This window comes from Homarus americanus, unplaced genomic scaffold (assembly GCF_018991925.1).
Source record: "Homarus americanus isolate GMGI-L3 unplaced genomic scaffold, GMGI_Hamer_2.0 scaffold56504, whole genome shotgun sequence".
NCBI lineage: Eukaryota > Metazoa > Arthropoda > Malacostraca > Decapoda > Nephropidae > Homarus > Homarus americanus.
In genome coordinates this window covers 168,024-190,000 of record NW_024727175.1, presented here as the reverse complement: position 1 = coordinate 190,000, position 21,977 = coordinate 168,024, and the positions used below count along the sequence as shown (strand labels likewise).

General features: G+C 47.5%; 2 protein-coding genes across 2 annotated transcripts in view; both read right to left on the bottom strand.

Annotated features, from left to right (window-relative positions):
- The window catches only part of LOC121865800 (LIM domain-containing protein A-like), a gene marked incomplete at its 3' end in the record, with an annotated part of 27,389 nt that extends 16,100 nt beyond the window's left edge, over nucleotides 1-11,289 (bottom strand). The window contains exon 1 of the mRNA XM_042365359.1: nucleotides 10,821-11,289. Within this exon, the coding sequence (XP_042221293.1) occupies nucleotides 10,821-11,289 (469 nt within the window). The remainder of the gene's footprint in view (nucleotides 1-10,820) is intronic.
- A 732-nt stretch (nucleotides 11,290-12,021) lies between these two features.
- LOC121865798 (mucin-2-like) overlaps nucleotides 12,022-21,977 on the bottom strand; it is a 37,931-nt gene continuing 27,975 nt past the window's right edge. The window contains exons 2-3 of the mRNA XM_042365358.1: nucleotides 12,846-13,160; nucleotides 12,022-12,711 (exon numbers count right to left, since the gene is read on the bottom strand). Of these exons, the coding sequence (XP_042221292.1) occupies nucleotides 12,022-12,711; nucleotides 12,846-13,160 (1,005 nt within the window). The remainder of the gene's footprint in view (nucleotides 12,712-12,845; nucleotides 13,161-21,977) is intronic.

The following is a 21,977-nucleotide window of genomic DNA, read 5'->3' as shown; positions in this document are numbered from 1 at the left end:
ATAAACACCATCCTTAAACGTTCCCTCCACCACCTAACACCATATACACCATCATAAATGTTTCCTCCCACTAACACCATAAACACCATCTTCAAACGTTTCCTTTACCACTAACACCATAACACCATCCTCAAAGCGTTTCCTCCACCACTAACACCATAACCACCATCCTTAAATGTTTCCTCCCCACTAACACCATATACACCATCCTTAAACGTTTCCTCCCACTAACACCATAAACACCATCTTCAAACGTTTCCTTTACCACTAACACCATAAACACCATCCTCAAACGTTTCCTCCACCACTAACACCATAAACACCATCCTTAAATGTTTCCTCCCACTAACACCATAAACACCATCTTCAAACGTTTCCTTTACCACTAACACCATAAACACGAACCTCAAACGTTTCCTCCACCACTAACACCATAAACACCATCCTTAAACGTTTCCTCCACCACTAACACTATAAACACCATCCTTAAACGTTTCCTCCACCACTAACACCATAAACACCATACTCAAACGTTTCCTCCACCACTAACACCATAAACACCATCATAAATGTTTCCTCCCACTAACGCCATAAACACAATCTTCAAACCGTTTCCTTTACCACTAACACTATAAACACACCATCCTCAAACGTTTCCTCCACCACTGCTTCCGCAAACACCATCCTTAAATGTTATCTCCCACTAACACCACCCAAATACCATCTTCAAACATTTCCTTTACCACTAACACCATAAACACACCATCCTCAAAACGTTTCCTCCACCACTAACACCATAAACACCATCCTTAAAACGTTTCCTCCACCACTAACACCATAAACACCATCTTCAAACGTTTCACTCCACCACTAACACCGCAAACACCATCCTCAAACGTTCCCTCTACCACAAACACCATACCACCATCATAAACCTTCCTCCCACTAACACCATAAACACCATCCTCAAACGTTTCCTCCACCACTAACACCATAAACACCATCATGAAATGTTTCCTCCCTAACACCATAAACACAATCTTCAAACGTTTCCTTTACCGCTAACACTATAAGCACCATCCTCAAACGTTTCATCACCACCAACACCATAACACCATCATAAATGTTTTCTCCCACTAACACCATAAACACCATCTTCAAACGTTTCCTTTACCACTAACACCATAAACACCATCCTCAAACGTTTCCTCCACCACTAACACCATAAACACCATCCTTAAACGTTCCCTCTACCACTAACACCATATACACCATCCTTAAACGTTTCCTCCACCACTAACACCATAAACACCATCTTCAAACGTTTCCTTTACCACTAACACCATAAACACCATCTTCAAACGTTTCCTCCACCACTAACACCATAAACACCATCCTCAAACGTTTCCCCCACCACTAACACCATAAACACCATCCTTAAACGTTTCCTCCACCACTAACGCCATAAACACCATCTTCAAACGTTTCCTCCACCACTAACACCATAAACACCATCCTTAAACGTTCCCTCCACCACTAACACCATAAACACCATCCTCAAACGTTTCCATCAGCCATGCCCTCAGGTATTTCTTATAACATCCAAACGTTTCCTGCATCATCCAAACGTGTTCCTAGGACGAACGTTTGATTCGGAGACCCAGCTGGTGGACCATGAACACCACCTGTCTCTTATCCCAGCTGGTGGACCATGAACACCACCTGTCTATTATCCCAGCTGGTGGACCATGAACACCACCTGTCTCTTATCCCAGCTGGTGGACCATGAACAGTTGAACACCACCTGTCTATCATCCCAGCTGCTGGACCATGAACACCACCTGTCTCTTATCCCAGCTGCTGGACCATCATTTACCACCTGCTGTCTCTTATCCTTTGCTGGACCATTAACACCACCTGTCTATCATCCCAGCTGGTGGACCAGGCTACCACCTGTCTACTCCCCCAGCTGGTGGACCATGAACACCACTTGTCTATCATCACAGCTGGTGAACCATAGACACCACTGTCTCTTATCCCAGCTGGTGGACCCTTAGACACCACCTGTCTGCTCCCCAGCTGGTGGACCATGAACACCACTTGTCTATCATCACAGCTGGTGGACCATGAACACCCACCTGTCTACTCCCCAGCTGTTGGACCATGGAGCACCACCTGTCTGTGTATCCCAGCTGGTGGACCATAGACACCACCTGTCCTGTGTATCCCAGCTGGTGGACCATAGACACCACCTGTCTATCATGCAGCTGGTGGACCATGAACACCACTTGTCTCTTATCCCAGCTGGTGGACCATGGTGCACCACCTATACTTATGTCCCTGCTGGTGAGGACCTGAACACCACCTGTCTATCTATCTCACAGCTGGTGGACCACCAAGACACCACCTGTCTACTCCCCAGCTGGTGGACCATAGGAGCACCACCTGTCTATTATCCCAGCTGTGGTGGACCACCAGACACCACCTGTCTAATATCCCAGCTGGTGGACCATGAACACCACCTGTCTACTCCCCAGCTGGTGGACATAATTTCGCCTGTCTGTATTATCCAGCTGGTGGACCATGAGACACCACCTGTCCCTGTGTCAGCTGGTGGACCATGAACACCACCTGTCCTATCATCAGCTGGTGGACCATAGACACCACCTGTCTATCATCCCAGCTGCTGGACCAGTAACACCACCTGTCTCTTATCAGCTGGTGGACCACCAGACACCACCTGTCTCTTATCAGCTGGTGGACCATAGACACCACCTGTCTCTTATCCCAGCTGGTGGACCACCCAGACACCACCTGTCTGTATCCTGCTGGTGGACCACCAGGAACACCACCTGTCTATCATCACAGCTGGTGGACCACCAGACACCACCCCATGTCTACTCCCAGCTGGTGGACCATAGACACCACCTGTCTATCCCAGCTGGTGGACCATGAACACCACCTGTCTATCATCACAGCTGGTGGACCATGAACACCACCTGTCTTATCCCAGCTGGTGGACCATGAACACCACCTGTCTACTCCCCAGCTGGTAGACCATGAAGACGACCCCAGCTGGTGACAGGGGAGGAAGAGGAGGAGGAGAAGGAAGAAGAGGGGAAAGATGGAAAACTGGTAGAAATGGGCGAGGGGAGGCGAGAGGGGAGGAGGGCGAGAGGAGGGCGAGGGGAGAGGAGGGATAGGGCCAGGTCGACTTGTTGATAGATAATAGCTCTCACCTCACCTTTTACGGGTTTAGGTGAAGTAGAGAAATAGTGATAAAGGAATAAACATTGGAATATGAAAGAAGAAAAGATATAAATGAGGTGTATTGGAAGAAGTAATAAGAGGAGGAATAAACGGGAAGAGGATGAAATTAGATGTTGGCTGACGTAGCAATAGAGAAGAGGTGGAAGTGGAAAGAGAGAGACAGAGAGAGAGAGTAAAAGAGAGATAGGAAGAGAATGATGAGAAAGAAGATAAAGAGGGTGAAAGGGAAGATAGACTGAAATCGAAACATGAGAATGAGATAAAGAAAAACAAAAGAAGAGAGTGCAAAGAGAAATGGGGAGAGAAGGAAAGACGGAAGAGAGAAAGAGTGAGTCAGAAAGAAATGAAAAGGAAACACAAAGGAAAACATTAATTAAAGAAATATAAAGACATACAGAGAGAGAGAGAGAGAGAGAGAGAGAGAGAGAGAGAGAGAGAGAGAGAGAGAGAGAGAGAGAGAGAGAGAGAGAGAGAGAGAGAGAGATTATTATCAACATCAATATGATAAGAGAAAGGAATTAAGTAGATAAGCAAATAAGGGTAAATGATAATATGGAAAGATTAATTTTTGTCCACATTTTGTTAATTAATAAGACAAAGGTGCGTCATATTTACCTTGAAGGGGAGACGCAAGTACAATGAGGTAATATTGTTATTATTAATATTAATTTAATCTTCGCTCTCCACCCTCCTCACCCTTTATCACTCCTTTTTTCCCCCTGTCTCTATCATCCATCTCCCTCTTCCTTCCTCTCACATTACACTCTCCCTAACATTATTAATTTCCTTTCTCCTCTCCCTCGTCTTTCCTGTATCCAACATCGCGTGAAAAATTGTTCCCATCACATTCCTGCTGGTTCCTCTTTTCTTATTTATAGCTTCCCTTGACGTCTGTTGCTGTCTCTTATTTATTATACCTATATCTACGATCTCCCACAACACATCACACTTGACGAAGACAAACGCTGTGTCATACTAACAGGCAGTTGAAGTCAGCATAGGGACATGTGGATGGGCTGAGAGACAGATGAACAAGAGAGATCAGCTACTGAGGACAGGTGTGACAGTATGAGACACAGAGAACTGACAGTCAAAAGGAGAATGAGTGACAGGCGGACTGGAGACTTAACTGCTACAGTCAAGAAAGAGAGAGAGAGAGAGAGAGAGAGAGAGAGAGAGAGACCTCACAGTCTCTCTTAACTGTGTCTAAGACTGATATCACACCACCACGTGTTTGACAGTGTTGATAACTTAATGTCCCGCCTCTCCTGTCATGACTGATGGATGTCTTGCTCTAATGAAGGTGTTTTCTGTGGGCCTTAACGCTAACAGTACCCAAATTCCATTATCACCTTTGAGTAAATACCTCTTGAGAATTATCACAGGTAAAAACATTTCATCATTCTGTCTCACACTCTTTGCCAGAACAGTGACCACAACATCGCCTTCCTGTGTCTGCTAATGCTGTCCGGGTTTTATCTTTGCTATTTGATTTTTTTCTCTCTCTCGCCGCGTGTTGCCATGGACCAAAGCGGTGTTGTAACTTACACAGCGAGCATGACAACACTCCACACCCTCCAGCAGAAAGAAATATATCTCCCCCCATGCGCTCCTCTCAGTCCCAGACCTCCATAAAATATCATGGTGTGAAGGTGTGGAACAATTTACCCCCACTTGGCAAAGACTACGCTCCCTTCCTTTAAATCATCTCTTAAAAAATATCTATTGTCTAAGTATTAATATTTCTTGTAATACCTACTATAGATACCTGCTTTTATTATTACCATCAAAACCGTTTTATCGGACATTATCATGTAAATCGATAAGAAATTACCATTGTAATAAATATATTTGCCAACTAGACATAATCCTGACAGCTGTGTCCTCTTGTTCAACCTTAATACTGTACAACCCATGTTGTATTGCTCCCCTGTTGTATTTATATTTTTGAATTGCACTGTAATTTATGTATATACTTATAATATAAAAAATAATAATAAAATAAAATAAATAAATAAATAAAATAAATAAATATTGAAGTGATGACCGTGGTAACATTCTGAGATGTTCTTATTACCACCATGCTATTGTACTATTCCAGATGATACTAAATGTTACATAATACTTCCTTGAGATAAATGTATAGTATATATCAGGTGCCTTCAGGAGAGCTCAGGTTCTCAACTGGCTCAGCCATGTTAATATTGTTATTATTATCCACTCTGTATCTGCGTTTATCTGGCTAAATAAACTGTTTCAATTCAATTTAATTCCTCTCTCTGTTGAATATATATCTGTTGGGGTTTTAGTATAATCTTACGAGCATCACCGCCAGGTCTTCAACGCACGACCGTACTTGAGTCATCCCACGTCATAATTTTATACATTAATCATAAGAAAAGATAATGTTATAGAAAATTGGTGTTTGACTTGAAAGAATAAGAAGGTAGAAAGTCAGGCAAAGAATAGGGTGTAAAATATTAAGACTCCTTTAAATAAAATGTTAATAATCCAACGATGAGGTGAGAGAGAACAGCGTCAATATCACCATCACGACACAGCGGTGAGGTGAGGTACTCTTTAATCACATAAACAAACATCCTGGGTAATAACAACCCCCCTCATGTCAATATTTTGCTTTCAAACAAACAACTCCATCAACTCTCTCATACAAGCAAACATAAACACGGGACATGGGAAATAAACATCACAATTACACCACCAACACGTCTAGTCTCTTGTGTACGTGTGGCCTCTCCTCCTCCTCCTCCTCCCGCTGGTGTCCCCGGGGAAAGTATAACGTCCTTAGCTTTGTGTTAGTTGCTGTATAATGTGTCACCTGAGTTAGTGTACGTGCAGAGGAAAATGTGACAACACCAGAAACATTCTCCATTTCTCCTCTTGTTCCCTCATTTCCTCCCCCCATACTTTCCCTGTCTCCCCTCTTCCACTCCCTCCTATCTTTCATTCCATCATCCATTCATCTCTCTCGTCTTCCATACCCTCTCATTGTCCATCCCCGTCCTATTCCCCCTTTTATATCCTACACCTCCTCCCTCCTTCCCACTCCTCTCTCCTTCCACCACCACATTGTCCTTCCACCTCCCACATTCTCCTCTTCCACCTCCCAAATTTCTCCTTCCACCTCCCACATTCTCCCTTCCACCCCCCACACTCTCCACAACCAAAACAGTCCATCACAAATTTACCATTTAGGATCTGACATTAAGGTACTTTATGGCCTTTGGCTAAATGCTGGTCTTATTGAGGATTTGTTAGTAAGAGTGGCGAGTTAGTTAGTGGTGTGCGCCCTTGTGGCGCGTGTACTACCTCAGTTACAGTTCTGAGTAATTATTTTTAATTCTTGTTTACGAGCAACAGCGTCCCTGTGTCGACTTTATGGTGTTTGGCAACTGGTTTATATAGCTCTTTGTGTCGTCACTGGGAGGAATGGTGGTGATGGTGGTGATGGTGGTAGTAGTGGCGATGGTGTTAATAGTGGTGGTGGTAGTGAGGTGATGGTATTGGTGATATGAGTGGTTCCTGTGGTGGAGATGGTGGTAGTGGTAGAGGCGATGGTGATAATGGTAATAGTGGTGGTAGTGGTAGTAATGCTGGTTGTGGAAGTGGTGATGGTAATGGTAGAGGGTAGTAGTAGTAGTAGTAGTAGCAGCATAAGAAGAACTAACAAAAGTAATAATAAAAATCAAGAGATACTGGACAAGAGACACAGAGAGAGAGAGACATCTCAATCTCCTCACCAACACAATCCATCATCTTCCCATCTGTCTCTCTAAGAAGGATTGGACACGATGACTGGGTTAGAGAGACACGCCCCCCCAATCTCCCGGGTGATTGAGTTGAGTAATCAGATTGCAGTGACATCTTTCAGTCGCTCGCTGATGCCTGCAGGGAGACAATCTGAGGACGACGAAATGGAATTGCATTTTCAGGGAGACGAACTGTTCTGTCCTGGCTTTATGAGAGAGAGAGAGAGAGAGAGAGAGAGAGAGAGAGAGAGAGAGAGAGAGAGAGAGGGAGGGGAAAGTGAGGGAGAAAGGAAGTGAGGAGAGAGAGAGAGAGAGAGAGAGAGAGAGAGAGAGAGAGAGAGAGATTGCAATGAGAAAGTGAGGAGAAACGAGAAAAGACAGAAAGAAGAGAGAGAGAATGTGTTCTTTGGAAAACTAGAGGAGAAGTGTTGTAGTAAATCATGTGTATTGTAAGGAGGGGTAAAACGAAGAGGAGGAGGAAGAAGAAGGGGGAGGAGAGGAGAAGAATGGGGAGAGAGAAGAAGAGGATTTATACTAATAATGAAATAAAAATAATAGAAAATTGATAGAAGAAATAATATTACTGACAATGATGATGATGATGATGATGATGATGATGATGATGATAAAATGTTATTAGGAAAAGGAAGAAGAGGCAGTAGATGGAAATGAAGAAAATTGATAATAATGATAAAACGAAAAGTAAACATATAATTAGTGAACAAAAAATAAAAAAAACAAAGAATTAAAAAAGGAAACAACAAAAGAAAACAAAAAGACACTACGATAATCCACTAATTTAATTTAATAAAGAAAGAAGCCTAGAAGATGGAAGTAAAATGAAGAGAGAATGAAAATGAAGGCAGGAGAAAGAGAAAGAATGAAGCAACATAGTAGAGCAATATACGTCCTGCAAGGGGAACAGACAACACAAAAAACAACCAATTCTCCTTCTCTTCCATACACCTGCATCTAGTGTGGTGTGGAGTGGTGTTGTGTTCTGTTGTGTGGTGTTGTGTTGAGTTGTGTTGCGTTGCGTTGTGTTCTGTTGTGTTGCGTTGCGTTCTGTTCAGTTTTGGTTGCGTTATGTTATGTTCTGTTGTGTTGCGTTGTTGTGTTGTGTTGCATTACGTTGAGTTGTTTTGTGTTGTGTTCTGTTTATACCCATTAAAAACACATCAAACAGTAATAAGCCATCCACAAACACCTATACTCAATCACTATCTGAAAAAAGGGTAAATATGACGACTCTTATTGGAAAAAAATATCTTATATATTTGCACAACTGAGTATAATCTTCTTTATAGAATTTCAACTAACTATATAAGGAATTTCAGTTTTCCAGTTTTAATATAAAGAAAAAAAATTAAAAATTGCTCATAGGTAAAGACAATTATCTCATTACTCTGGATCTCGTCTGGAAAAGTTGGGAGGCCGTGCCATTAACAAACAGTCCAGAGGTGCAGCCATCAGGTAATCCAGCCCCAAGTCTAGAGTGTTGGGAGATCCTGTGTGTGTGTGGGGTATGGGAGGAGCCTGGGTGCTGATAGATCTTATTTGGTCTGGATGTCTGGTGTGCTGGTGGGTCCTGGTGTGCTGGTGGTCCTGGTGTGCTGGTAGGTCCTGTGTGCTGGTAGGTCCTGGTGTGCTTGGTAGGTCCTGTGTGCTGGTGGGTCCTGGTGTGCTGGTAGGTCTGGGGGTGCTGGTGGGTCCTGGTGTGCTGGTGTCCCAGTGTGGTGGTGGTCCGGTGCTGTAGGTCCTGGTGTGCTGGGGTCCTGGTGTGCTGGTAGGTCCTGGTGCTGGTGGTGGTCCTGGTGTGCTGGTAGGTCCTGGTGTGCTGGTGGGTCCTGTGTGCTGGTAGGTCCTGGTGTGCTGGGAGGTCCTGGTGTGCTGGTGTCCTGGTGTTGGTGGTCTCGGTGCTGGTAGGTCCTGGTGTGCTGGTTGGAGGTCCTGTGTGCTGGTGGGTCCTGTGTTGGTAGGTCCTGGTGTGCTGGTAGGTCTGTGTGTTTGTGGGTCCTGGTGTGTTGGTGGGTCCTGTGTGCTGGTAGGTCTCTGAGTGCTGGTAGGTCCTGGTGTGCTGGTGGTCCTGTGTACTGGTAGTCCCTACTGGTAGGTCCCCTGGTAGGTCTGTCTGATGTGCTGGTGTCCTGGGTGCCTGGTGGTCGGTTGCAGGTCCTGTGTACTGTAGGGTCCTGCACTGGAAGGTCCTGGAGCTGTAGGTCCTGGTGTACTGGTAGGTCTCATGGAGAGGTCCTGTGTGCTGGTGGGTCCTGGTGTGCTGGTAGGTCCTGGTGTTGGTAGGTCCCAAATGTAGGTCCTGGTGTTGGTAGGTCCTGTGTCCTGTGTGGTCCTGTGTGCTGGTAGGTCCTGTGCTGGTGGGTCCTGCGGTGGTCCTGTGTGTTGGTCCTGTGTGCTGGTAGGTCCTGGTGGGTCCTGGTGTGCTGGTGGGTCCTGTGTGCTGGTAGGTCCTGGAGCCAGGTTCTGTGTGCTGGCAGGTCCTGGTGTGCTGGAGGTCCTGGTAATGGTGGGTCCTGTGCTGGTAGGTCCTGGTGTGCTGGTGGGTCCTGGTGTGCTGCAGGTCCTGGTGCTGGTGGGTCCCTGGTGCTGTAGGTCCCAGGTGCTGGTAGGTCCTGGTGTGCTGGTAGGTCCTGGTGTGCTGGTAGGTCCTGGTGTGCAGGTCCTGGTGTGCTGTGGGTGGTCCTGGTGTGCTGGTAGGTCCTGGTGTGCTGGTGGGTCCTGGTGTGCTGGTAGGTCCTGGTGTGCTGGTGGTCCTGTGCTGGCAGGTCCTGTGTCAGTGGTCCTGTGCTGGTAGGTCCCTGTGCTGGTAGGTCCTGTGCTGGGGTGGGTCCTGGAGGTCCTGTGCCAGGTGTCCGGTGTGCTGGCAGGTCCTGGTGTGCTGGTGGGCTCCTGTGTCAGGTCCTGTGTGTTGGGTGTCCGTGCTGAGGTCCTGGTGTGCTGGTAGGTCCTGTTAGCGGGGAGTGTCCTGGTGTGCTGGTGGGTCCCTGGTGTGCTGGTAGGTCCTGGATGCTGGTGGGTCCTGTGCTGGGGTCCGCTGGTGGGTCCTGGTGTGCCAGTAGGTCCTGTGTGCTGGTGGGTCCTGTAGTGTAGGTCCTGGGTGTGCTGGTGGGTCTGTGTGTTGGTAGGTCTCTGTGTGCTTGCAGCCTGGTGTGCTGGTAGGTCTCTGGTGTGCTGGTGGGTCCTGGTGTAGGTAGGTCCTGGTGTGCTGGTAGGTCCTGGTGTGCTGCAGGTTCCTGGTGTGCTGGTGGTCTTGGGTGCTGGTGGGTCCTGGTGTGCTGGTAGGTCCTGTGTGTGCTGGTAGGTCTGCGGCGGTGTGCTGGTAGGTCTGTGCTGTGGGTCTCTGTGTTGGTGGGTCTCAAGTTGGTGTGTCCTGGAATGCACCCAAAGTTGGTGGGTCCTGTGTGTTGGTGGGTCCTGAAGTTGGTGTCCTGTGTGCTGGTGAGGTCTTGAGGTGCGGGGTCCTGGTGTGCTGGTAGGTCCTGGTGTTGGTGGGTCCCTAAAAGCTGGTAGGGTCTCTGTGCTGGTGTGTGGTCCTGTGTGCTGGTGGGTCCGGTGTGCTGGTAGGTCCTGGTGTGTGTCAGAGGTTCTGGGTGTGCCTGGTGGTCCTGGTGTGCTGGTGGGTCTGTGTGTTGGTGGTCCTGGTGTGCTGGTGGTCCTGCTGCAGGTTCCCATGTGCTGCTGGTGGTCCTGGCAGCTGGTAGGTCCCAGTGTGTGTTTGGTGGTCCTGTGGTGCTGGCAGGTCCGTGGCGGTGCTGGTCTGGCCGGGGTTCTGGTGTGTTGGGTGGTCCTGTGTGCTGGCAGGTCCTGTGTGCGTTGGTAGGTCCGGTGTGCTGTAGGTCCTGGTGTGCTGGTAGGTCCTGGTGTGCTGTAGGTCCTGGTGCTGGTAGGCCCTGTGTGCTGGTGAGGTCCTGGTGTGTGCTGGTAGGTCCTGGTGTGCTGGTAGGTCCTGTGTGCTGGTGGGTCCGGTGTGCTGGGCAGGTCCTGGAGTCAGGGTGTCCAGTGTGTTTGTAGGTCCTGGTGTGCTGGTGGGTCCTGTAATGCTGTAGGTCCTGGTGTTCTTGGTGTGCCAGTGCTGGTGGGCCTGGTGTGCTGGTGGGCCCAGTGTGCTGGTGAACGGTTGCTGGTGGGGTCCTGGTGTGCTGGTAGGTCCCGGTGTACCGTGGTCCTGGTGCCGGTAGGTCCTGTGTGCTGGTGGGTCCCGGGTGCTGGTAGGTCCCTGGTGTGCTGGCATCCTGTGTGCTGGTGAGGTTCAAAAGGGTCTGCTGTGGTCTGTGTGCCAGGTTCTGTGTGTTGGTAGGTTCTGGTGCTGGTGGTCCTGGAGTGCTGGAAATGTGCTGGTAGGTCCTGTGTGGCAGGTCCTGTGTACTGCATTTCAGGTCCTGGTGTTTGCAGGTCCCTGTGTACTGGGTTCAGGTCCTGTGTGCTTGCAGGTCCTGGTGTGTTGGTGGGTCCTGTGTACTGGTAGTACCTGGTGTAATTGGTGGCAGGTCTCGGTGTGTTGGTATGCAGGTGTGCTGGTGTACTGGTAGGTTCTGGTGTGTGGTCTGGTGTGTGGTGGGTTCTGGTGTGTGGCAGGTCTGTGGAAGGTTGGTGTACTGGTTGGTCCTGGTGTTCTTGCAGGTTCTGGTGTGTTGGTAGGTTCTGGTAATGGTGGGTCTGGTGTGTTGGAGGTCTGTGTGTTGCAGGTTGCAAACAGGTCCTGCAGGTGCTGGTGTGCTGGCAGGTCCTGGTGTGTTGGTAGGTGCCTGGTGTACTGGTGCAGGTCTCAGTAATGGAAGGTCCGGTGTATTGCAGGTCTCTGGAAGGTAACCTCAGGTCTCTGTGTGCCAGGTCTGTGTGTTGGTAGGTTCCATTGGTAGGTCGGTGTCTCAAGATCAGGTTCTGTGTACAGAACCCATGTTGGTAGGTCTGTGTGTTGCAGGTCCTGTACTGGTAGTTCAAAAGGTAGCTGTGTGTTCTGGTTCTAAAGAAAAAGAGGTTCTGGTGTACTGGTGGTCTGTAATCCAAGAACAGGTCGTGTACTGGAGGTTCTGTGTGCTGGCAGGTCCCAGTGTATGTGCAGGTTGGGTCCTGGTGTACTGTGTCCTGGTACTGGTGTAGGTCCTGGTGTTGTGGGTCTCGGTGTGTTGGTGTCTGTGTGTTTGCAGGTCCTGCCAGAACCTGGTGTGTCTGGTCTCAAAACAGTGTCCTGGTGTGCTGGTAGGTCCTGGTGTTGCAGGTCTCGATGGCTGGTTCTGGTACTGGTAGGTCCTGGTGTGCTGGTAGGTCCTGGTGTACTGGTAGGTCCCGGTGTTCTGCAGGTCTCAAAAGGTGTGTCCTGGTGGGCAGGTCTCAGTACTGGTAGGTCCCGGTGTGCTGGTAGGTCCTGGATGTGCTGGAGGTCCTGGTGTGCTGGCAGGGTCTGTGTGCTGGCAGGCCCGGTGTGCTGGTAGGTCCTGGTGTGTGTGCAGGTTTGGTTGGGGCCCGGTGTGCTGGTAGGTTCTGGTGTGCTGGTAGGTCCCGGGTGCGCGGCAGGCCCCGGTGCTGGTAGGCCCTGCGTACCGGTAGGTTCTGTACCGGCAGGCCCGGTGTGCTGGCAGGTTCGGTGTGCTGGTAGGCTCCCGGTGCTGGCAGGCCCTGGTGTGCTCGGTGGGTCCTGGTGTGCTTGTAGGTCCTGGTGTGTGGTGGTCCTGGTGTGCTAGTGGGTACTGGGTGTGCTGTGTGGGTCCTGGTGTGCTGGTAGGTCCTGTGGTGTGCTGGTGGGTCTGGGTGCTGGTGGGTCCTGGTGTGCTGTGGGTCCCGGTGTACTGGTGGGTCCTGGTGTGCTGGTAGGTCCTGGTGTGCTGGTGGGTCCAGGTGTCTGGTAGGTCCTTGTGTGCTGGTAGGTCCTGGTGTGCTGGTAGGTTCTGGTGTGCTGGTGTTTCCCAGTGTGGTGGGTCCAGGGTGTGCTGGTAGGTCCCGGTGTGCTGTTGGGTCTGGTGTCTGGTGAGGTCCTGGTGTGATTGTAGGTCTTGGTGTGCTGGTGGGTTCTGGTGTACTGGGGCCAGTGGTGTAGGTCAGGTGTGCTGGTGGGTTCTGGTTTGCTGGTAGGTCTGGTGTGGGTTTGATTGGTGGGTCCGGTGTCTGGTAGGTCCGGTGTGAGTGTTTTGGTGTGGCTAGTGAGTCAGGTGTGCTGGTGGTCTGTGGTGTGCTGGTAGGTCAGGTGTGCTGGTGGTCTGGTGTCTGTTGGTTCGGTGTCTGGTGGTCCGGTGTACTGGTAGGTTCTGGGGTGTGATGGTAGGTCTGGTGTGCTGGTAGGTCCCGGTGCACTGGCAGGTCCCTGGTGTGCTGGTAGGTCCTGGTGGCTGGTGGGTCCGTGTGGTGTGCTGGTAGGTCCCGGTGTCTGGCAGGTCCTGTGGTGTGCTAGCAGGTCCTGGTGTGCTGGTAGGTCCTGGTGTACTGGTAGGTCTGGTGTGCACTGGTGGGTCCTGGTGTGCTGGTAGGTCCTGGTGTACTGGTAGGTCCCAGTGTGCTGGTAGGTCCTGGTGTACTGGTAGGTCCTGGTGTGCTGGTAGGTCCTAGTGTGGGTAGTCCCTGTGTGGGTACTGGTAGGTCCCGGTGTAGTGGGTCTGTGGTGTGCTGGTAGGTCCTGGTGTACTGGTAGGTCCTGGGTGTGTGCTGGTGGGTCCTGGTGTACTGGTAGGTCCCGGTGTGCTGGTAGGTCCGGGGTACTGGGGTCCCTGGTGTGCTGGTAGGTCCTGGTGTCTGGTAGGTCCCGGTGTACTGGTAGGTCCTGGTGTGCTGGTAGGTCCTGGTGTGCTGGTAGGTCCCGGTGTGCTGGTAGGTCCCGGTGTGCTGGTAGGTCCCGGTGTGCTGGTAGGTCCTGGTGTACTGGCAAGGTCCTGGTGTGCTGGTAGGTCCTGGTGTGCTGGTGGTCCTGGTGTGCTGGTAGGTCCTGGTGTACTGGTAGGTCTGGTGTACTGGTAGGTCCCGGTGTGCTGGTAGGTCCTGGTGTACTGGTAGGTCCTGGTGTGCTGGTAGGTCTGGTGTGCTGGTGAGTCTCCGGGTGTGCTGGTAGGTCCTGGTGCTGGTAGGTCCTGGTGTCTGTGAGCTGGGTCCTGGTGTGCTGGTAGGTCCTGGTGTACTGGTAGGTCCTGGTGTGTGGTGGGTCCGGTGTGCTGGTAGGTCCCGGTGACTGGTAGGTCCCGGTGTGCTGGCAGGTCTGGTGTCTGGCAGGTCTGGTGCTTTGGGTCCTGGTGTACTGGTGGAGTCCTGGTGTGCTGGTAGGTCCTGGTGTCTGGTAGGTCCCGGTGTCTGGTGGGTCCGTGTACTGGTAGGTCCCGGTGTACTGGTGGGTCCCGGTGTACTGGTAGGTCCCTGGTGTGCTGGTAGGTCCTGGTGTGCTGGTAGGTCCTGGTGTGCTGGTAGGTTCCTGTGTACTGGTAGGTCTCGTGTGCTGGTAGGTCCCGGTGTACTGGTAGGTCCCTGGTGTGCTGGTAGGTCCTGGTGTGCTGGTAGGTCCCGGTGTACTGGTGGGTCCTGGTGTTGCTGGTAGGTCTTGGCCCGGTGTGCTGGTGGGTCCTGGTGTGCTGGTAGGTCCTGGTGTGCTGGTGGGTCCTGGTGTGCTGGTAGGTCCCGTGTGCTGGTAGGTCCTGGTGTGCTGGTGGGGTCCCGGGTGTGCTGGTAGGTCCTGGTGTGCTGGTAGGTCCTGGTGTGCTAGTGAGTCCATTGTTGAGTTGAGGTCCCTGGTGTGCTGGTAGGTCCCAGTGTACTGGTAGGTCTGGTGTACTGGTAGGTCCCGGTGTACTGGTAGGTCCTGGGTGTGCTGTGGAGGTCCTGTGTGCTAGTGGGTCCCGGTGTGCTGGTAGGTCCTGGTGGCTGGTCGTGCTGGGGTCCTGGTGTGCTGGTAGGTCCTGGTGTGTTGGTAGGTCCTGTGTCTGGTAGGTCCTGGTGCTGGTAGGTCCTGGTGTGCTGGTGGGTCCCGGTGTGCTGGTAGGTCCTGGTGTGTTGTGGGTCCTGGTGTGCTGGTGGGTCCTGGTGTACTGTGGGTCCTGTGGTGTGCTGGTGGGTCCTGGTGTGCTGGTAGATCCCGTGGTGTCTGGTAGGTCCTGGGTGCTGGTGGGTCCCGGTGTGGTAGGTCCTGGTGTGCTGGTAGGTCCCGGTGTGCTGGTAGGTCCTGGTGTGGGGCTGGTGGTGTTGTGTCGGTGGGTCGGGTGTGCTGGGGTCTGGTGTGCTGGTAGGTCTGGTGTGCTGGTGGGTCTGGTGTACTGGTGGATCCTAGGTGGTGTGCTGGTAGGTCCGGTTGCACGTAGGTCCTGGTGTGCTGGTAGGTCCTGGTGTGCTGGTAGGTCCCTGGTGTACTGGTAGGTCTGGTGTGCTGGTGGGTCCTGGTGTGCTGGTAGGTCCTGGTGTGCTGGTGTCGGTTGGTCCGGTGTGCGTGGGTCCCGGTGTACTGGTAGGTCCTGGTGTGTGGTAGGTCCCGTGTACTGGTAGGTCCTGGTGTGCTGGTAGGTCCTGGTGTGCTGGTAGGTCCTGGTGTACTGGTAGGTCCCAGTGTACTGGTAGGTCCTAGTCTGGTAGGTCCCGGTGTACTGGTAGGTCGGTGTGGGTCCCGGTGTACTGGTAGGTCCTGGTGTGCTGGTATGGGTCCGGTGTGCTGGTAGGTCCCGTGTACTGGTAGGTCCCAGTGAGCTGGTAGGTCCCGGAGCGTCAGGAGGAGCCACAGCAAGCCTCAGCTGGTCTGGACTGATGACGACGATGAAGACACAAGATTGCTAAGTTGTCCCCACCTGCTCCTCAATCTCCCTCTGTTATTCCTCCTCCTCTTCCTCCTCCTGTTTCTTCCCCTCGTTTTCCTTCTTCTGTTTCGTCACCTCAATCGCCTCCTCCTCTTTCGTCTTCTTATTGTTTGTCATCAGCAAGAGCAGCGGTGGCAACGCAATGGGTTCCACACACACACACACACGAGAGAGAGAGAGAGAGAGAGAGAGAGAGAGAGAGAGAGAGAGAGAGAGAGAGAGAGAGAGAAAACTTTCGTCTCTGAATTCTGATTACAATGACAAAAACCATAGAAATGTAAATCTCGACTGATTTAGGAGTCACTCGATATTCTGAAGACTTTGTGCACACATCTTCGGAGGGAGAGAAGACATGTAGTACAGGAGGAGTAAATACAGCAGCCATTGTAAGGGAGGGTAAATACAGCAGCCATTGTAAGGAGGTAAATACAAGCCATTGTAAGGGAGGGTAAATACAGCAGCCATTGTAATGGAGGTAAATACAGCCATTGTAAGGGAGGGTAAATACAGCAGCCATTGTAAGGGAGGAGTAAATACAGGAACATTGTAATGGAGGTAAATACAGCAGCCATTGTAATGGAGGGTAAATACAGCAGCCATTGTAAGGAGGAGTAAATACAGCAGCCATTGTAAGGGAGGGAGTAAATACAGCAGCCATTGTAAGGGAGGGTAAATACAGCAGCCATTGTAATGGAGAATCATCACAGCAGCCATTGTAAGGAGGGTAAATACAGCAACCATTGATGGGGTATACACATGTAAGGAGGTAAATACAGCAACCATTGTAAGGAGGGTAAATACAGCAGCCATTGTAAGGAGGAGTAAATACAGCAGCCACTGTAATGGAGGAAATACATGACCGTGTATGGGAGGGTAATACAGCAGCCATTGGGAGAATTAAATACAGCAGCCATTGTATGGGAGGTAAATACAGCAGCCATAATGGAGGAGGTAAATACAGCAACCATTGTGGGAGGGTAAATACAGCAGCCATTGTAATGGAGGGTAAATACAGCAGCCATTGTAATGGAGGAGGTAAATACAGCAGCCATTGTAAGGAGAGTAAATACAGCAGCCATTGTAGGGAGGGTAAATACAGCCATTGTAATGGAGGGTAAATACAGCAACCATTGTAAGGGAGGGTAAATACAGCAGCCATTGTAAGGGAGGGTAAATACAGCAGCCATTGAGGAGGGTAATCAGCAGCCATTGTAGGGGAGGTAAATACAGCAGCCATTGTAATGGAGAGTAAAACAGCAACCATTGTAAGGAGGGTAAATACAGCAGCCATTGTAAGGGAGGGTAAATACAGCAGCCATTGTAAGGGAGGGAAATACAGCAGCCATTGTAAGGAGGAATTAATACAGCAGCCATTGTAAGGAGGGTAAATACAGCAGCCATTGTAATGGAGATGCATCGCAACCATTGTAATGGAGGTCATCTAGCCATTGTAATGGAGGGTAAATACAGCAGCCATTGTAAGGAGAGTTAAATACAGCAACCATTGTAAGGGAGATGGTAAAGGAGGAATTAAATGGAGCCATTGTAAGGGAGGTAAATACAGCAGCCATTATGAGGAGAATGCATCGGACCATTGTAGGGAGGGTAAATACAGCAGCCATTGTAAGGGAGGAGTAAATACAGCAGCCATTGTAAGGAGGATAAATACAGCAACCATTGTGGGGAGAGTAAATACAGCAGCCATTGTAATGGAGATGATCTGGTAACCACATTGTAAGGGAGGGTAAATACAGCAGCCATTGTGGGGGAGGTAAATACAGCAGCCATTGTAAGGGAGGTAAATACAGCCATTGTAAGGGAGATAAATACAGCAGCCATTGTGAGGGAGGGTAAATAACTAACATTGTGAGAATAAATACAGCAGCCATTGTAAGAGGATAATCTGGCAGCCATTGTAAGGAGAGGTAAATACAGCAGCCATTGTAAGGGAGGTAAAATACAGCAGCCATTGTAAGGGAGGTGAAATACAGCAACCATTGTAAGGAGATGCATCTGGCAGCCATTGTAATGGAGTAAATACAGCAGCCATTGTAAGGGAGGGTAAATACAGCAGCCATTGTGAGAGGTAAATACAGCAGCCATTATGAGGAGGTAAATACAGCAACCATTGTAATGGAGGGTAAATACAGCAGCTCATTGTAAGGGAGAATAAATACAGCAGCCATTGTAAGGGAGGAGTAAATACAGCAGCCATGAGGGAGGGTAAATACAGCAACCATTGTAAGGAGGTAAATACAGCAGCCATTATATGGAAGGTAAATACAGCAGCCATTGTAAGGAGGGTAAATACAGCAGCATTGTAAGGGAGAATTAGCACAACCATTGTAAGGGAGGGAAATACATGTAGTCATTGTAAGGAGGAGTAAATACAGCAGCCATTGTAATGGAGATGCATCAGCAGCCATTGTAAGGAGGGTAAATACAGCAGCCATTGTAAGGAGGGTAAATACAGCAGCCATTGTAATGGAGAGTTGAATACAGCAGCCATTGTAATGGAGGGATAATACAGCAGCCATTGTAAGGGAGGGTAAATACAGCAGCCATTGTAAGGAGGTTAAATACAGCAGCCATTGTAAGGGAGGTAAATACAGCAGCCATTGTAATGGAGGTGAATACCATACATTATGAGGAGGTTAAATACAGCAGCCATTGGGGAGGGTAAATACAGCAGCCATGAGGAGGTAAATACAGCAGCATTGTAAGGGAGGGTAAATACAGCAGCCATTGTAAGGGAGGATGCATCTAGCAACCATTGTAATGGAGGAGTGAATACAGCAGCCATTGTAAGGAGGGTGAATACAGCAGCCATTATGAGGAGGGTAAATACAGCAGCCATTGTAAGGAGGTAAATACAGCAATCATTGTAAGGGGGTAAATACAGCAGCCATTGTAGGAGGGTAAATACAGCAACCATTATGTGGAGAAATCATCTAGCAGCCATTAGCATGGAGGTAAATACAGCAGTCATTGTAAGGGAGTGCATCTACAGCAATTATAAGGAGGTGTCACAGCAGCCATTGTATGGGAGGGTATAACACAGCCATTGTAAGGGAGTGTCTAGCAGCCATTGTAAGGGAGGTAAATACAGCAGCCATTGTAATGGAGGGTGAATACAGCAGCCATTATAAGGAGAATCAGCAACCATTGTAAGGAGTCATCTAGCAGCCATTGTAGGGAGGGTAAATACAGCAACCATTGTAAGGAGGTAAATACAGCAATCATTGTAAGGGAGGTGAATACAGACATGTAATGGAGGTAAATACAGCAGCCATTGTAAAGGGAGGTAATACAGCAACCATTATGGGGAGGGTAAATACATTGTAAGGAGTGCAGCAGCCATTGTAAGGGAAATTAAATACAGCAGCCATTGTAAGGAGGGTAAATACAGCCATTGTAATGGAGGTAAATACAGCAGCCATTGTAAGGAGGTAATACAGCGCCATTGTAAGGAGGTAAATGGCAACCATTGAAGGAGGGTAAATACAGCAGCCATTGTAATGGAGGTAACATGAGGAGGGTAAATACAGCAACCATTGTAAGGGAGGTAAATACAGCACATTGTGGGGAGGGTAAATACAGCAGCCATTGTAAGGGAGGGTAAATACAGCACCATTGTAATGGAGGTAAATACAGCAGCCATTGTAAGGAGGGTAAATACAGCAACATTGTAAGGAGGGTAATACAGCAGCCATTGTAATGGAAGGTGAATAAGCCATTGTAAGGAGGTAAATACAGTGTTAGGGAGGCAACAGCGCATTGTAATGGAAGGTGAATAGCCATTGTATGAGGAAAAAGCACAGGCAAGGAGGGTAAATACAGCACATTGTAAGGAGGGTAAATACAGCAGTTCATTGTAAGGAGGTAAATACATGTTTAAGGGAGGTAAATACAAGCCATTGTAAGGAGGGTAAATACAGTTGTTTGTGTAAGGAGGTAAATACAGTAGCCATTGTAAGGGAGAATAAATACAGCAGCCATATTACCATTTCATTTGTTTTTCAGTTGAGGAAATGAATAACAAACGTTTTTTACTCACACCTGATGAAAGGTTTTAATTAATACCTGGCTATAAGAACATATTGATTCTCTGGATAGTTCAAATTGTAAAGGGTTAGTATGTATGTATGTATGTATGTATGTATGTATGTATGTATGTATGTATGTGTGTATGTATGTATGAGTGTATGTATGTATGTATGTATTTATGTGTGTATGTGCGTACGTATGTATGTATGTATGTATGTGTGTATGTATGTATGTATGTATGTATGTTAGTATGTATGTATATATGTATGTATGTATGGTCTTTATGTGTAAATGGACTTATTTATTATGGTTTTTTATTGTCAAAACAGGGGATACTGGTGGTGGTTGTGGTGGTTGTTCGTGTGGTGGTGGTAGTTGTGGTTGTGGTAGTGTTACATTGTCAACAACCTAGATATATAACATGTGCGGATATATCTGAACGGAAGCTTAAATTATTAAATAAAATTAAAAGTATATATATATATATAAATCAATACATTTTCCTCATAAATATTTCAACTGGTCGAATTAATTTATACATTTATACAGTATATATACATAGATTTTTGCATAAATATCATACATAGATTTTAGACAGTATTTTTTTCATATATTACTTCACAGATTTAACATAGGCACTACAAATAGACATTACACAGGAAGGCATTGTGTTCAAGCATTTTACATGGGGAGGCGTTGTTCATATATAGACATTAGATATTCTACACAGCCAGGCGTTATAAATAAAAACTCTACACAGACAGACATTGTGCCTATAGACATTGCAAACACACACACACACATAGACATTTTATATGGACAGGCATGGTACATAGACACTGCAAATAAACAAAACACCATATATAGATAAACAAACCCCGTTAACACAACATAAACACACAACACATAAACACACAACACATAAACACACAACACATAAACACACAACACATAAACAAACAACATAAACACACAACATAAACACACAACACATAAACAAACAACATAAACACACAACACATAAACACAACATATAAACACACAACACATAAACACACAACATATAAACACACAACACATAAACACACAACATAAACACACAACACATAAACAAACAACATAAACACACAACACATAAACACAACACATAAACACACAACATATAAACACACAACATAAAAACACACAACATAATCACACAACACATAAGCAGACAACATAAAAACACACAACACATAAACACACAACACATAAACACACAACATATAAACACACAACATAAAAACACACAACATAAACACAACACATAAACACACAACACATAAACACAACACATAAACACACAACACATAAACACACAACATATAAACACAACATAAAAACACACAACATAAACACAACACATAAACACACAACATATAAACACACAACACATAACACACAACACATAAACAAATATATATAAAACACAACACATAAACACACAACATATAAACACACAACACATAAACACACAACATAAAACACACAACATAAACACACAACACATAAACACAAAACATAAACACACAAATACATAAACACAAAAATACATAAACACACAAAACATAAACACACACATAAACACACAACATAAAAAACACAACATAAACACACACACAAACACAACATATAAACACAAATACATAAACACACAACATAAAACACACACATAAAACACATAAACATAAACACAACACATAAAAACACACAACATAAACACACAAATATAAACACACAAATACATAAAACACACAACACATAAACACAACACATAAACACACAACACATAAACACACAATATAAAACACACAACACATAAACACAACACATAAACACAACACATAAAACACACAACATAAACACACAAATACATAAACACACAAATATAAACACACAACATAAAACACACAACATAAACACACACAAATACATAAACACAACACATAAACACACAACATATAAACACACAACATAAACACAAATATAAACACACAACACATAAACACACAACATAAACACACAACATAAACAAAAAACACATAAACACAAAACATAAACACACAACACATAAACA